This window comes from Thunnus albacares, chromosome 8 (genome assembly GCF_914725855.1).
Source record: "Thunnus albacares chromosome 8, fThuAlb1.1, whole genome shotgun sequence".
Taxonomy (NCBI): domain Eukaryota; kingdom Metazoa; phylum Chordata; class Actinopteri; order Scombriformes; family Scombridae; genus Thunnus; species Thunnus albacares.
The window spans coordinates 6,914,391-6,931,853 of NC_058113.1; the positions used below are offsets into that span (position 1 = coordinate 6,914,391).

The 17,463-nt window shown below is 40.3% G+C and overlaps 1 protein-coding gene across 12 annotated transcripts in view; it reads right to left on the reverse strand.

Moving 5' to 3' along the window:
• Nucleotides 1-3,221: 3,221 nt before the first annotated feature.
• rims2a (regulating synaptic membrane exocytosis 2a) overlaps nt 3,222-17,463 on the reverse strand; it is a 149,747-nt gene continuing 135,505 nt past the window's right edge. For 11 of the 12 annotated variants that reach the window (XM_044359014.1, XM_044359011.1, XM_044359015.1 and 8 more), the window contains 5 exons: nt 6,870-7,011; nt 6,531-6,643; nt 6,270-6,371; nt 5,954-6,093; nt 3,222-5,834 (listed from right to left, as the gene is read on the reverse strand). In XM_044359014.1, the coding sequence (XP_044214949.1) occupies nt 5,631-5,834; nt 5,954-6,093; nt 6,270-6,371; nt 6,531-6,643; nt 6,870-7,011 (701 nt within the window). In that variant the 3' untranslated portion in view covers nt 3,222-5,630. Of the gene's footprint in view, nt 5,835-5,953; nt 6,094-6,269; nt 6,372-6,530; nt 6,644-6,869; nt 7,012-9,649; nt 10,187-17,463 lie in introns of those variants that run through there. The other variant, XM_044359021.1, reaches the window with a different exon arrangement.

The window sequence follows — 17,463 nt, forward strand, 5'->3', positions numbered from 1 at the left end:
TGTCAAAATTTAAGTCAGAAAATATACATGTTGAATATCAGAAATCAGAATACTCCATAGATCAGCTACAATTTAATGAAATCACAAAGTACGGACCTGCTGTGTAGAGCTCGGCATCTATTCTGATGCATGTAGTCTGCAGTCTCCTTAAATACAGCAGAAACAGGAACTCTTCTGTCACCTCAAACCACAGTCATTCATCATTTCCCAGTCATCTGTGTCTTTTCAGACAAAAGCAGAAGTAAACGAAGGGTAATATGAGGCTGAATTTGGACAGTATGTGAGACTGGATTGTGCTTTTGTTATAAAATTAAGTATTTTATTCAGAATTGCAAAGTTGTATGCCACTAATGAGTATAATTAACACCTTAAGACATTCAAACTACAGCACACCTGATAAAAGCTGTAAAATATCTGTGAAAGGAGTAGGAAAATAATTACTTTAAGTTTATAGCAGTATAGAGTTCTTCTGGATGGACACAAAAAATATCTTCAGCAATCCACTTAAACTTTAATGGAGCCAAACAACCACAGTTTTTGAAAATGAAACCCGCAAATGACAATGACCACTTTTTTCATTCATTTATTCATTCATTCATATGGGTTTAGACTTAGCCTATAGCCAGTTAGCTAAAGGTTTGTATGATGTTGTTTGAACGTAGAAGGAAATATATCCATGGGAAGGTCAGTTAGTCAAACAAGTGAGCAACATAAGTTACTTTCTGTTAAAAGAAAGAGAGCGACTGTGTAATACCTCTTCATTCCTTGCCCTTTTCACAATGTGTTATGTTAATGATCCTGCCTAGAGATGCATTTTTTTTATTTTATGATTTTTTTATGATTTATTTTTTCTCTCCTACTGATTCAGATACCTCAATTAAGAAAAAATCTATACCTCTGTACTTGGAGCTCTTTGTGATCATTTTATGTAAGATAGCATGAGACCAGGGATTGCTGTGTCACTGAAGAACATGTAACTGAGAGAAATTATATCTACTGTGGATCTGTCATCTGTGGCGATACCCAATCCAATTAATGAATCAGATCCAATACAGATCCAGAGTGTGAGATCAGTGCCAATACCTTCCTCTGTCCAAGACATTTGATCCTAAAATGAAATCATTTTTGTCTGATAAATGGAGCTATCAAATACTTGCACATGAGCTTAATCCACAAAGGTGACTGTATCATAAATTGAACATTAAGCCTTTTTTTTCTTTCTCCTGTTCGCCCCTTTTTCTCTTTCTTACTTTGGGATGTTGGGATCGTAGAGGTGGGGTGGGGGGATATACAGTAGTTATTGCAAAGTTGTTTGATCCTTTCTTTTCCTTTTTTTGAGACATAACTATTGTGAGGAATCACAATAAACAAATAAAGATTAAAAAACACAAAAAACATTTAGCCTACTTGTGCTGGACCACACAGTCTTTACCTCGATATTCAAACTACCCCTGACTTTTTACATAGAGGGGCACTCCACTCCTTTTACACATGAAGGTCAGTTCATCATGGATGATCCTCTAGTCTATATGCTTCACAGAGTTTACAGTCATGTAGAGTTAGCCGGTGCATCTGCAAGAGTCTTATTTTTTTATTTTTCTAATGCTTTTAACACCATTCAGCCACACATTTTAGTCAACAAGCTTATTGATTTTAACATAAACATCACCACTGTAGCATGGGTCATCGACTACCTCACATCTAGACCCCAGTATGTGAGGTCTGGAGGTGAGATATCTGACACCATTATTACTTATACTGGCGTGCCCCAAGGCACCGTGTAGTCCCCTTTTTTGTTCACCTTATATACCTCTGACTGCAGGCAGACTCCAGCATCTGTCCAGGTGCTGCCACCTGCAAACATTTTCTGATGATTGAGCACTTGTTGGCTACATCCTCAAAGACAACCAGCTTACCAACAGGAAGTGGATGGCTTTGTAAAGTGGCGTGATGAAAACCACCTAATTTTAAATGTGAGTAAGACTAAAGAGCTCATTATTGATTTTAGGAGGAAAAAGGCTGCTGTGACTCCTGTCCTGATTAAAGATGAGGCCATTGTGGTGGTCTCCTCATATAAGTACCTCAGTGGATAATGGGTTGGACTGGAAAGAGAACACCAGTGCCATTCTTAAAAGGGCCCAACCCAGGCTGTTTTTCCTCAGGAGGCTTTGGTCTTTTGAGGTCAGCGGGTCACTCCTTCACATGTTTTATCAGAGTATTTTGGCAAGTCTTTTATTTCATGCCGTTGTCTGCTTGGGGTGCGGCTTAAACTCAGAGGACAAGAACAAAGTCAATAAACTGATGAAGAAGGCAGGGTCAATTATTGGCTTGACACCTGACTCACTAGAGATGATCCTGGAGCAAAGAATGGGTAGGAAGCTCAAGAATATTATGCAAAATAATGATGATCCAATGTACTCTGTTTTTAGTGAGCTGAAGAGCTCTTTTAGTGACAGGCTCGTGATGCCCAGGTGCTCCTCTGAGAGATTCAGGAAGTCCTTTGTACTTGCTGCGTCTAAGTTTTCTAATGAACATTGTCGTTGACTGTCACCATCGATGCTGATTATCGAACAATGATGATGATCTGATGTTGAGAACTATATTGGTGGATGTACTGAGGATTGTGATGATGTTGGGGTCCATGAATATGTTGATGTTGTGTCATACAGCCACTTTGATGTTTGATGCTCTCCTCCTATGTAATGCCTTGAGATATGATTGCCTTTTTATCTGTTGTTTACTGTCCTACTTGATGTTTGTCCTATTTGTTTGGTGGCACTCAGTTTCCCCCCTGGGGGATTAATAAAGTATTTTGTATCGTCTCGTATCGTATCCTATCGTGTCGTATCGTATCCTATCGTATTGTGGGGAGAAGGCCTACTGCTGAACCTGTGAGAATGGATGTATAATGTCTTCTGCAGCTCTGGAAGAAGCTTTTCAAATTCTGAGAAATAACTCTGATGGCATCTTGGCTTCCGCTTGGAGAGTATAAATTTATAACAGAAAGTCTGCATGACAAAGTGGGGAATGGCGTTTGAAAATCGTGGGCCTTCACCTGGGGATGTTTAACAAAAGATGCTAATGAGTTGCATTATGGCTAATGTAGGATCCAGTGCTGGAGTACCACTTTTACACTTAGTTCTTAGATACTTTTCTTGCTGTTCCTGTAGAAAGCATGTTTGTGTGTATGTGTTCATCTTATCACCACCCAACACTTGGCATTAGTGTAATATCAATTTTTTATTTTTAATTTGAAAAATAACTTACATAAATCTCTGTACTCAACCATACTTAACCAAGACATAGCCTTGGCATTAACACATTGCACCAAAAAGAGAAAATTAAAAGGCATTCAAAAGGATAAATAACATATGTCTTTGTCATCATGTGAGGCATTTTTCCTGTTCCACGAGAGTCTATTCATGGTAGCTTGTTTATTCAAATTCTGACATCTAAAGGTATGTACAATGAAAATCAAAATGAAAATATATACTGTAGCTTGTTACAGCGACAAGGTTTTCTTGGACATTAAAACGCATTATCTTCATGTGGAAAAGGAATAATGCCTCAGTTCAATTTCATTCAGACATACTGCAACTATAAGATTCATATACTTCCCAGACATGAGAAGTATTAATAATTACTAAAAATAGAAAATAAAAAATAAACTGGTCTTGGCTTTTAAATAAAACTAACAAAAATATAGTAAATTAATTTCATTTTCATTAAAACAAGAAAAAAAAAACATTTTCTGTGGCAATATCCCTTGTTATTTGAACTTGTGATTAGATCATCTTCACAAACAGTGCCTGTAAAATTGAACTGCAGCAACACACATCTTTTGCATGTTTGCTGCCTCTTGATTAGGTATAGACCTCTTGCTGTACTGATACAGATTATTTTTGCATGTTCGTCAACAATACTGAAATAAAATACACTTGCAATCACAACTGTTTCGTCAACCTCCATTAAATATAAAATATTTTCCTTGTCACTTTTTTTTTTCTCAAAAACCTTAAAGAAAATATGACCTTGGGGGTGGAATGTTTTGTTAAAACTTCAATAATTGGTCATGGAAGACCAAGAACTAATTTGCTGTAGAGCTCAATTTAAGGTGAGGGAGAAAAGTAATGAAGTTGACATGCACTGTACAAGAAACTGCAAAAATTCCAAATATCATCTTTATCAAAACATGCTGAGTTACTGTAAGGTGTGCCCAAGCCATGTTGCAGAAAATCCTTTTCAACATGCTTGTTAAACAAATCAAATCCAAAATAAAATACATACTGAAACAATACAGAACTGTAAAATAACCCACAGTCCTAAAATCTGGACAATATCAGGGGACTGAACAATGGTAGTAATGAATAGTACAATGAGAAGTACCCTGGGACAAGGAAGAAAAAGAGAAACATGTACAATTTGCACATAATGTTTATCTTTATAAGGCGTGAGCCTTTTACAATGAAATAAATAATTTACATTTATTTTCATTATCACTTTTTGTCACATAAACATTTTCTGTTAAATAACTCCAAAAGTTTCCTTTAAGTTTCCCTTATCTGCATGTCTGCAAAACACAGACTCATGAATGGTCTAAAGAATGATAAACAATGTCTATTTTTTTTCATCACGATGTTGCATTCACTCCCCTTGAAAACCATGCACTAGTGAAATTTATCTTTAAAAATAATATAAATTGTTGAAAATGGCTGATCTGTTTTATTTATTTTTCTTCATCTTTTTTGCAAGTTGCAGCCTCAAGAAAATAATTTTCTTTTTTTTTTTTAATTCAGCTAAATTTGTGTCCATGCAAATGAACTAAAAAGGGAAAAAAATATTTTTTCTCATTTAATTTTCATACAATATATCAACAGAGAAAGAATGATGGTAGATTGTACATCTTTTCATGGGGTTTTGATCGTTACTGTATATTCTGGAGTGTTGATGGTAGCCAGTTCAATATTGCCTCTGATTAACTTTGAAGTCTTCCTGGTGATTTACCAGGACGGTTTGATTCAGTACTTAAACCTAGAGTATGCAGGGTATTTCTTTTGGGTTTTGGGGGAGTGTGGATACAAGCTGGGACACACCTCACCCAAAAGTGATGGTCACCAAAACTCCATCTACACAGCTAGGTCTGTTGGCGTGGCGTGACCAAGCATCTGGTTAGAAACACTGTCACCCCCTTCAGATACATTGACATTTAAAGAAAAAAAAAAGAAAAGAAAACAAATGAAAACGAACAAAAAAAAAAAAGTCAAAGCAAAACATTTATTTTTCATTCGAAAAGGGCTTCTGTAGAACTCGTTTAGCGGTTCCCAGGACTGACCCCCATGGCTTCGAATTGGATGAAAACCTGGAACTGACGGATTCCTCGTGCTAAGGAGTTCATTCCAGCTTCCTCCAAACAACAACAACAACACCCGGCAATCCCGGCCGCCAGGTGCTTGCAACACGCTTCGCCACGTGCACAATGTGTGCAACGTTTTTGCTCAAAACACAGGATCACGTTTGCACCCCTAGAAACAGGCTCAGAAGACACAACATCAAGCATGCAGTGTAACCGGGGGGCGTGACCTGTAATCGCAACACTGGCTGCTACAACAACGCTATCAGTCCACACGCTGCTATGATCGAGAGAAACTGTCCAGTGAGGATTGGGAAGCTCTTCTTGTCAGTGGGGCCAGAGTAGGGTCCACCAGTGAGGAAGGAGGAAAGAGCTTGAACCAGCCAATCACCATGTTGGACAGGTCCAGCTCGTCTAACAGTATCTGAACTGCTCCCATGAATGATTTATGGTCCATACGTCCGTAGTCGCCCCACACAATGACCTAAAGAGGAGGACGCATAAAAAGAAATGAGTCAAAAGCATAACATGAGGTTTAACAGTGCTCAGTTGATTCTGAGCTTCTGCTTTAATGACTGTGAATCCTCTTCACTGTGTTCTTACCTGTAAAACCTTCCCTCCCGGACTCTCCTCAAACGGCAGTTGCTGCTGGTAAAGAGGATCCAAGGTTTTTCTTGCTACTTTTGTTTTCTTTTTGGCTATGCAGACTCCGTTTTCCAAAAGGTAGACCTTAACATATGGTGCTGTGAGGAGCAGAGAGGAAAGGAAATGTTACATGACCTCTTATTCTCATCTCCATGTCCTAGAGCAGCATGCTTTTTCATCCTTATTATTCTTTATATACAGAATCAACATATACGACATACTGTATTTGTGTAATTTCCTGTAATAATAATGGCAGGGTGCGATCTAAAATTACCTGGCAGTGCCTTGGAACCTGGTTTTCCCACAAGGCCGCGGGCTCTGATGACCTCCACCTCCAGTGCTCCTTTCTTCTCCACCATGCCGATTTGGATGTCACCTAAATAACAAATAAAACAAAAGATTTTAAAAATCACCATAAAGTCCAGGTACTGTAATGTACACAAGCTGATTAAGGCTGCCTTTCCAAGTGCAAAGAGCTATTCTAAGTCTTACTAAGCTTCCAAATATGATCTAAGAAAAGCATTCTTGCCCTCACCCATAGGTGGAGTAGCCAACGTCTGTCGTCCGACCAGCTGAGCGGGGCCCAGACCATCCAGGAAGTCACTGAACTGGGCATCTGAGGAGAGCCTCACACCAGGGAAGATGAGACTGAAACAGAGGGACACAGCAGACTCGTTACCATAAAGATAAAGGTGCAGTTATGTTGATTAAAGACAAAGCTTTAGGCGAGCGGCTGGCAGTGGCCTATTAAATGTTGTGAGGATAAGGACGAGTGAAGCCTAACATGAGTAATCAAGTTTTAAATGTTTTGTATGTACAAACTGCCCCCAGTAAAATAAGTGGTAAATATGAGAGTGAGTCCTTGTCTCCTTACTTTCCCTCAGAGCTGTAGCTGTTCATACTGCCATCTGTGGACTCCCGGCTGGCCTGCCGAGTCATCCTGCTCCTCATCTCCACCGCCAGGCCCGTCTCTGTGCTCCTCTGGATAGTGCTGCGCAACTTCTTACCTCCCGCTTCTGCACACATAATGATACACACAGCAAAAGGAGAGAGGAAGAGAGAAAAGAGTGATAGAGACTGTTAATCCATGACATTGAATCATTTTGTGACTCATACAGTGAGTTATATATGTATATGGATTATTACTGACATACCCATGCTTTCATCAGCTCATTAAAAAACCATTCCACAAGAGAAACAAAACACCAAAGACACCAGTGTGAATTCAAATTCATCTCTACACCAGGACATGGCTATAGCTTATTCTGGGGGTTATCTTGGCGGTTTCACAATCAAACAAGGTCACTAATTCAAAAAGCTCTACAGAATTATGGCTCTTTGTATGTCTGCTGAACAGAACAACACGCGCAGCCCTCCTCTAGTCTGTGCTACCGACTGCCTACGGGGGTCTTGTGGGAGCCGTAGTGAGCCCATGCTCAACCTACAAACATCCAGCGATGGCCCCCCACCTGCCTGGCTGATCCAAGACGACAGCTGACTCCCTGCGTTAACCCTGCTGCCGCTCATCTCCACCCAGCCTCCCAGTGGCCCAGGTACACCTAACACCTACACAAAAGTATGAATGCTCCACCAAAACATACACAGCATCACTACTACGTTTCATTTTATATCCCATTAAAATAGAGGCCAGACAATTGTCCTTAACTCTGAGCACAGAGCAAGTCCTCACAACATACAGAAAAAGACGCTCACTCCTTCAGCTCTGTTGAATGGGTATGTCCTGTAAAAATGCATCTGAAAAAAGTGTTTAATAATAAAATCATGTGCATGGCTATGGTGCGACCAAAGACTAATCATCCAAACATTATTAAATGTTATTGCCCCTATTATAGTTATGCAATCTCTTTTTCTTGTCTGTGATCAGATGAATGAAAACTTAGCCATCGTGTTATTTCCCAGAGGTCAGATAATCATTGCAAAGCCAAACAAAAACAATAACACCGAGTTACCGTAAGTTCAGCGTTTGCAACCCCAGGGTGCAACGTGATGACAAACGATCCGCCACCGATTCATAGAGCTTATGTCGTTTTCATCTTATAGTTTCTCGGTTTGTGTGAATGAGTCACATCTAGACTGCAGCATTCCTAATCCAGCATCATCATGAGGCTGATGCGGCGCCAGCTGTCTTCACTCTCCCTTCTCTCTTCCTCCTTGTCCCGTCAGAGGAGGAGCTGAGAGGAAGAGAGATGATCCTGTGTCTTATCTCACACAGGCATAAACAGACCTGGAGCCTTTCAGCCTTGAAATCTCAGTTATTCAGCTGGCCTCCGCCTCCTCTTCCTGCTCTTCACACATCACAATGGGAGCCACAGCCACAGAGGTCGACTGTGACGTCTGCAGCAAACCGCAGCTCAAAGACCTTCTTTGCCAATCAGAAGCCAGACAGATGTTCTCAATGAACATTAAAAACACACCATTTTCAAGCAGGTGAATAAGTTATACTGTATAAGTTGTACTGTTGCTTATACCATGTCTACTGAAATGAATTTCTCTGCTAATTGTGTTAGATTGATACAGAGACGCATAGATTAGTGTAATGATTGTGAATCTACACTTATACTTTATTTGATGGCCTCTCTGAATTATCATAGGCCCACTGTACATAAAGATATCATGCCTGTAAAGCATTTACTAACTTTATACGAACATAATACACAGACAAATATGTGTCAAAGATGAGAACATCATCAACACTGGTTGGAGAACGTGGCACTTTTGTCATGTAGCTGGCAGGTACACCAGGTTTACAATATAGATTTATCTTCAGTGTTAAGAAGGCAGATAAAGTGTCAGTAGCCTAAAAACTGGCTTGTCACCAAGAGGTCACTGCCCTCAAACTTCAGCCTTGCCAGACAGGGAAAGACCATGACAGTGTGTAGTGGAGCAGCTCAGCAGCCAAGTGTGAGTACAAGTGTCAAGTTTTAGCTGAAAAAGTCCAGTGAGCTCAGGCAGATAGATCAATAAAGGACCAAATCTTCTGCATTGCAAATCCATGACCTGTCTTTCTCTGTAAATAAACCAACAAGCACTAGAATAGAAAATGATACGAGATTCTCAGGAGGCATATATATACACGCATAAACAGGCGTCATCACTGTTATGGAAATTGAAGACAGTCACTGAACAATACTGTATTCCTCAGCTAAATTGGCACTACCGCCCACAACATCAACAATGATTCATTCCAGTTACTAAATGCTATGACTCCATTCACAGAGTCTGATTTAGAAATCATCAAGGGGAAATGAGATATCTGGTAGACTAGCATGAGCAGAATGTATTAGCAAACAGACCATATCCTGAAAGCATTCATGTTAACAGCAGCACCACAACACAGACAGCAGCAGCATCAACTGAAGCAGTACTAACAGCGCAGATGATAAATTGACTTCTGCTGAAACAAAGGCACAGATATCACTGATATCAATTCATATTACCAGAGAACACACAGCTTAAGCATCATAGTACATCCTCATCCTAAACTAATTAAACTAATTACATCTCCCAACCTGCCCCAAGTCCCCCTGACAATAAACACCTCTGAATCTTCCCACTAATCCTACATGCATCTCCTCACTGTCATCCCTCCTTTAAAACAACACTGCTGTGACATTTCCCCGGTTGTTATCTTACCTCCGTCCTCTTCATCAAAGGAGTTCATGCAGGGAAAATAGACAGCCAGCGCTTCAAACGATGCAGAAAGGCTCATCTTACTCTGGGAGCGCTGTATACGCATCCCGGGAGCCGGAGCAGAGGTATCATGCCCCTGCCTGCCCATGGTGACCAGCAGTTGTCCTTCTCAATGCAGTGAATCGAATGGTCTTGCAGGTCGAGGTTTAAAATTCAACTGAAATCTAATCTGTTGTGTAAATTCCTCAGTCCGGTAGTAGAAGCTGCTATTCTGTAGGTGATTAAGTCTATGTTATCGTCTAGTCTGTCCCTAGATGCTCTGTAGTCTGCATCTTAGGGAGAGCTTTAGAAAAAATGTTGCTTCAGTAGCGGAGTCTTGTGCTGTCTGTGTCTGATGTTCCTGCTGCACCTCTTTCTTCTGGGGGGAAGGGAAGAGAGCTGCATCGAGCTCCACCAATCAGAGGGCCAGGCTGCTAAGGCGCACCTCGGCTGGCTCTGCGGGTGAACGAGCTCTACCCAGAGATACTGCCCCCCCCCCCCCTTCCCCAGTCCATTTCTCATCATTTTTTTTTTTTTGTACCTCTTCTTTTACCAATTGCTTTCTCCTTTTTCTCCCTCTGCTGGCTCTTTTGTTTCTTTTGTGCTATTCATCACTGTTATTTTTCCCTTTCTCTCTATCCGTCTCTCCATCTCCCCATCTTATCCACAGGAGCCAGTGAAAACAAGCTGTCATTAGGTCTGCCAACGGGGGCTTCAGCCACATGGCGGTCACTCAAAGTTCACGTGCCAAACTCAGCTACTTTATTTTTCTCTCTTCCATAAGCATATCACAGCTGTGTTGTGTTAGGAGGAATTCAGTTTGCTTTCGCTGGCTGTTTTCACAGTTTCTGAGAATGAGATATCAAATGGATGATCACATTCACATGCTCAACCTGAAAACGCCATTTATCATCCATCCGCCGCCTCTATGACACGGCTATGTTGACTTATGAGAAATTGAGCTTCCCTTGATCAATCACTAACCACACTTTCAAACAAACAGAAAATCTCTCTCTGTTTGAATTAGTGTCCAACTTACCCAAACACTGAGCTTTTTTCACTCTATTCCCACCATTTGAGCGCAGAGTAGAAAGAAACGGCCGGGCTCGGAGAGAAGATTTCTTCACTGGTGGTCTCTGAAATACTGATACATTTACGACTGGCATGATGTGTGAGGGGCAACACATAAAGCAAACGTATGACTTTAAACTAAACTTCAGACCCTCTGGTAACTGTCATGACTGCGGCTTGGAAAAAAAAAAATCAAGTGAAACTGTGCTGCTTTGACACATTGCCAGAGAACCAACTGTGGTGCTTTTGTTCTGAACGCATAGACTATCTGGCAGAATAAGTACAGGACAAGTCAACTATCATAAATATAGCTAGCTCCCTGTAGTGTTATCACTGAAGCGGAAGTTCAACTCTTAAGAGACACTGCAACCTACTTCCGTGAAGAAGCCACTTAACACGTAGCGTCCATTTGCAGGTTTCATCTAGGTCGGCACAGCCAAAAACAACACTTCACATTTACAGCTAGGTGGAAATTGGACAAACATACGCAGTAACAATACAACCAACTAGGTCTTTTTTAATGGGTCATCTTAGGAGTGTTTCTTTATGAAGGGATATATTTTTCCGAAGCTCCTGTTAACTCAAACACTAACACTAATTTACAGAATATGTACATTTTAATGGATCAAAAACGAAGCTGTCTTTGAAAGAATCATGTGTATTTTGTAAGCTTTTAGCCACACTAGCAGCGTAGCTCTAGGGATGGTAATGTCATTCTGTTGATCTGACACTCAGTCGTTGCACCATTTCGGTCCAGATTGAAATATTTCAACAAGAACTGGATGGATTGCCATGGGGACATTGTACAGACATTCATGTACGACAGAGGACGAAGCAACTGACTCTGATGATCCTTTGACTTTTCCTCTACCTCCACCAGCAGGAAGACATTTCAATTTGTCCACTGCTTTAGTTTATGACCAAACACTTTTGTTCCCATCAGGTGTGCTTTATTGCTAATTAGCAAATGTCAGCATGCTTACGTTGACCTAAGATGGTAATTATAGTAAACATTATGCCTGCTGAATATCAGCATGTTGTTATTGTTGACATATTGCCATGCTGGTGTTGGCATTTCACTCAAAGCACCGCTGTACCTAAGAACAGCCTCACAGAGCACTCACTTCTTAACACTAGAAATGAATGCTCAGTGTAACACTGTCCACTCACTATAATAGACAGTATGTATACTATATATACCGGGTAACCCAAATAAAGTTATGCTATGAGCTATGAGACCAAAACACTGCCAGCAGAGTATTTGTAACACACATCAAGACAGCCACACCCACGGTGGTCGTAACATAATTTATGGTAGCAACAGGAAATTCTGTTACCTATTTGAAGTCTCTCCAGCTTTTCCGTTCTTTGCTCCTCACTCAGCTAAAAGCTGAAACCTGAACATTATCACCTCTACACAAGCAGGAGGTGACTGATGTGATTCTCAAACTACAAGTCTGACAAGTACAACCTGGTAAGCTGAATACTATTTTTTACAGTGGAGGGTTTCTAATACGTTTTCTAATTCATGATATTCAACACAGATGGGTGTACTGATGATATTAACTTCAAACTCTTAATCATCACCTTTACTCATTTACATGTTTTTGAATTGTTTTTTGTAATGTCTACCACAAAAGACAAAATTAAGGTTAACAAGACCAATTGAGTAGATATGTCTTTCATTGGGCTTCTCAGGTAATAAGCTCTTCTGCATGCTGTCTAGTTATCAATTCATACATGTTATTAGAATTTCATTTGTTGATTTGAGAACTATCAGAGTAGCCTATGAAATTAATTACTAAAAGAAAAGATCTGGGTTTTCCCCATCTTTTCCAGTTAACTCCTTTGGAGCACAAATGCAGTTAATGTGACTGCTTGACCAAAATAATAACCCAAAACAAGTCTGAAAAATATGGCAATTAATCTCCCCTCTGTCTACGTCATGGCCAATGCGTCAATGGACACGTGGCGACAGTACCCATTTGGCACGTGTTGCTTCTTTTAACTTTCATACTTAGGCACAGCTCATTTCTACCCATCCACCCACTGTACAATAACAGAAAACATTAAGAGGAATCTTTTTCACTCTCATACACCCACTAAATCTGACACATGACACCAGGAGAAAAAAAATAAGGTTAATTACTGTTGTTGCAAGTCTGTTCAATACAGCACGTGGATGTGTGTTCGAGGGCTCTGAAAATAGAGTTCTCATTTCACATGAAAAGCCGTAATAAAACCTTCATTTGCCAGATAATACTGAACATTATTAACAAAAAAAACCTGTTTATTAAAAGTTAATGTATCTCAAGCAAGTTCAAATTTGTGCCTGATGAAAAGCAGGAGTCCATGTCTGTTCACACGTGCACATGACTTGCTGATGAGATGAACGATGTGTTGAGGGAAGTCGTTGCAACTGATTTGGGTGCTTTTTCACTCGGGTTTTCAGGTCTTTAATTCTTAGGATAAAAGGTTTGGTAATTCTTCTTTTGGCGAATTTCCATTTTAGGCCATGAATTTACACTCAGGTGTCACAACAGCATGACTAGTACTTATTAACATTAAAGCACGGTGTAACACATCTGGGGCCAGATGCTTAAACTCTGTGTAAATTTATGACTAAAACTGTGTGTACGCACAAAGCCAGAAATATGCATATATGTGTGCATGAATTATGTGTGAGGTGTGCACATTGTCATCGCACATTTATAAATACCAGTTTATGTGCGGGAAATAGCGTGTTTTTTTGCGTACGTATCGTTTACGCATCTGGCCTCTGGTCTCTCTCCAAACTTTGACAAACCAACATGACAGTGACCTCACGACTGAAAATCACAAGCACCTCAGAGGGCAGGAATCTGAGGAATCCTGCCAATGCCACAACAACAACAGAAGAGCGCAATATCCCAGAAGCCACATGTAAGCTCTGCCCGGCAGGCGGCAGGGATCACAGGCCTGCCTTCGGAAGTCTTTCTGATTGATGAGGCAAGGCCAGGCCAAGTGTCAGAGAGCCACTCTGGCCCTACACATTGTAAACACAGCTTAATGGAGGGCTCCGACCCTTGCACTCACATACATGGATGTATCCAAACACACACGTACGAGCACTTCAATGCGCACACACCCGGACACACAGCAGTATACTCGTAAAGGTAGGCAAACACACTCTCTTCTCTTCAGTTTACATTCCCTGCTGCCTACCTTGATGTAGTCCAGTCCTGCAGTCTGGAAGTACTGTTTCCTCTCTCATGTCTCACTTAAATGTGACTAGTATTACACCACAAAATAACTTGATAAATTTAAAAACATAATCAAACTTTAACAAAATAAGACGTAATTATTATTATGTTAGAGTCGATTTCACTTTTACAACACATTAAAGCTGCATTCATTGATATTCATAGTTATGGCTAACATTAGCAAACAGATGAACACCCAGCAGAAACGAAGCAACATCTGCATTAATTTAGTCATCGTCCACCTTAAGAATCTAAGTCCAACATTCACTCTCTTTTTAGCTCTGGTTTGGTCTTCACCAACTCTTCAGAAAAATACAATATAAAATATGTGGTTCAGCTTGCTCTTGCTCATTAGCTCGTTGCTAATTTTGTCTGTATTATGGATGTATTAAGGAGAGCTGTATACAGCTTGGTGCTGGATTAGTGTCCAGTCCGGTCATCAGACTTCTGTGTTGGAAAATGCTGCATACTGAGGTTAAAACAACTAAAACAACAACAAAAAAGAGCTAAAAGAGGCTAAAAAGGTCTGCAATGCTGAGGAATATGTGATAATTCTCATTGTCTCCCAGAAACATATTTTGATTTCATGATAAAATAAAATATTTTTATACTAATCTCACATGTTCTGTTGAAAGCACAGATAGTACAGACTGTTCTCAATACTCTAATTAGAATTCAAAAATGCTCATAAAATCTTTTGTATATATAATACAAAAAAAATAAATTGACACTCAAACACGTACACATAGTGTCCTGATATTCACTTCACACCCTCACTGAAAAGGTTTACACCTTCAGTGGAAGGTGTGAGGTAAGTGAGGCATATCTGAAATGTGAGGTGTAGCAGTTGGAAGAGTCTGGCTGCCTCCCTCCACTCAACGGAGCAAACACTGAAACTACAACAGATGGAGAGTGAACGAGAGAGAGAAAGGGGATCTAAATACTGGCGAACCTTATACTGTAAATGAATACTGAAAATTTCTGATGCGGACATCACTGTAGCTGAATTTACAGTCACAACAAACTAGTATGATATGTCTTCTCTCGCGTGTGAACAAAAAAAAACCATGTCACCATAGCATGACTACATCTCATACTGAAAGAGGAAATAAGCATGTTTTCTACGACAGATACATCACGCTCACACTCCATGACTAAACTGACCATAGATGACAAGTGCATGTATCATCAGGCTTCCTCTTCAACTGACAGAGTGGAGCTGTCAGTGGTTGAGCACGAAACAATTAGAAGAGGAAGTCTGTATTTTTAGAAGTTTAAAAATCTAAAAATGTGGGTGTTCATATTTAGTCCAGTTCAGATGGGAGGCAAGAATGTACTGTACTGAAATGTGGGACTTCTGTCGTATCCAAGTGTGTCCTCGACTGTGTCCAAACCTTAGACTCAGGCAAGAGGAGACATATGGCTGAGGAGCATGAGCCACACTGCAGGCAAAAACACTGAGCAGCTGGTGAAGCATGACAGGATTTAGATGAATCAACAGCTTTTAAGCTGAGCTAATGGAGATGCTGACTGAAGATTGATATTATTCTTAGTGATATTCCACCCAAAAAATATATCTTTTTCGTATCAGGATTTGACTGTAGGCTTGAAAGGTGGTTGTTTGAAGCATGTAGTTTCATCCTTCATGGACCAAAGAAATGGCTGTAGTCTGCTCAAATTCATGCCTGATACAATGTATCTCAGCGGTGACAAGTTATCCTCGTTTGTTTTAAATGGGGTATTGTATGCTCTCAGCTGTTTGAGAGTGAGTCAGCACACTTGACATTGTTTTTTTGCCAAGTGGGAATAAGTGAGGTTGCAGCAAGAACCAGAGTTTTGTGTCTTCAATCGCATGTGCTCACAAGTCCATTTAGTTTCCACATCTTGCTGGGTCACTGTACACATACATCCAGGGTAAACATTAATACATCTTTACACTTTCCATGGATCACAGCTTAATGATGCTCCTGCACAATTACCACTACCCAGAAAAAAAATCCTCAGCTTCAAAACAAGAACATTGGTTAATTTCTTGGATAATGCAAAGTACATCGTCTGCCAGGAAAGACACCATGTGCTGCTCTCAGTGGGAAAACAATTAATTTATTACACCAACTCTGATATTCACAGCACAGCTTGTGAATTAATATAAAGGAATCACTGATTCTAGTGCGACGAAAAATATTTCAGATTAAGACTGAGCAAACTTCACAAGATTAACTTGTGATTCTAATAAAACAAAGTACTTAATTTCTCAATTTCCTGCCCTTAGTGCCTGTCAGCTCTGCTACTATGAAGCCCGACAGTGAACATTATAGACCTAAAACATCTTGCTCATCTTTTAGCAAACCTCACCTTCATCTCACTGTGAGACTTGAGATTCTAATCGTTTGACGTGGCTAAAAGATGAAGCCACAACTTGTCTTGTGTTTAAAGCTGACCCGATGTGTTTCCTGTCTGCTCCAGGTGCACAGTACCTGGGAGAAAATGCACGGTGACCATGGCAACAGAAACCCTATCCCTACAAAATGCAGCCTTCTCTTGCATTTACATTACATATAGAGTACACAGGTGCATGCAGTCGCATCCTACAATGGGCTTCAAGTGTAATTTTTTGAGACATACTGTATGCATTAATATAAATGCCGGCAGAGTGAGTTTGAACATGACAAGACTCTAGTGTTTTCAAAGGTGGCAATGTCAAAGTAGTACAATGAATTGCCCAGAACACACAGAGACACTTCATCAAAATGCTAGCTGTGTAGGAGGCAGCCCTGTGTGAATGAACAGAGATGTCAGGGAGCTTGACCATAATAACAAAATGCCAGTCTTCAGTGTGAGAGCTAATGTCAAAATACAACTGTGGAATAAAACAACCAATTATTTAAAGACTGCTGAATCTGACTGACGACTGAATGACAAACTTCAGTTGGACGGTGGACTTTTTACCGCTGCATTCAATGGCAGAGCAGGTTTATCTTTCCATGGTTTCCAATTACATGAGTACCGTCCACATGATAACGCTAGCTGTCAGTAATAGAATTATTCAGGAATGGTTCATGATTGATTCAGGTCAAATTATGACCTTGGGCACCTACTGTAAGAGCAGTGCTGTCTGCAGGGTGCAGTTTTAACATCAGGATGTTACGGGACCCTTGTTGAGTAATGACATGTGGCAGCTTTTATCAGAATGTGTTTCTGTTTTTCTGCTCTTTGCAGTAAGTACATGTAGGTTGTTGGGTCATACTGCTGACCATCATGATGCATTCTTGATATATTGCCGTGGGTCCATTAATAGAATGACACCTTTAAAAGCATCAATGTTCCTACAGTACATCTAGACAATTAGGTCACTGCAGATATGGCTCATGTGAGAGCTTGGACTGATTAACAGCCATGAGTCCTCTTGCGAATTGTTGTAATAGAAATGAAGACAGAGAACTGGAGGAAAGACAGAAAGGAAGA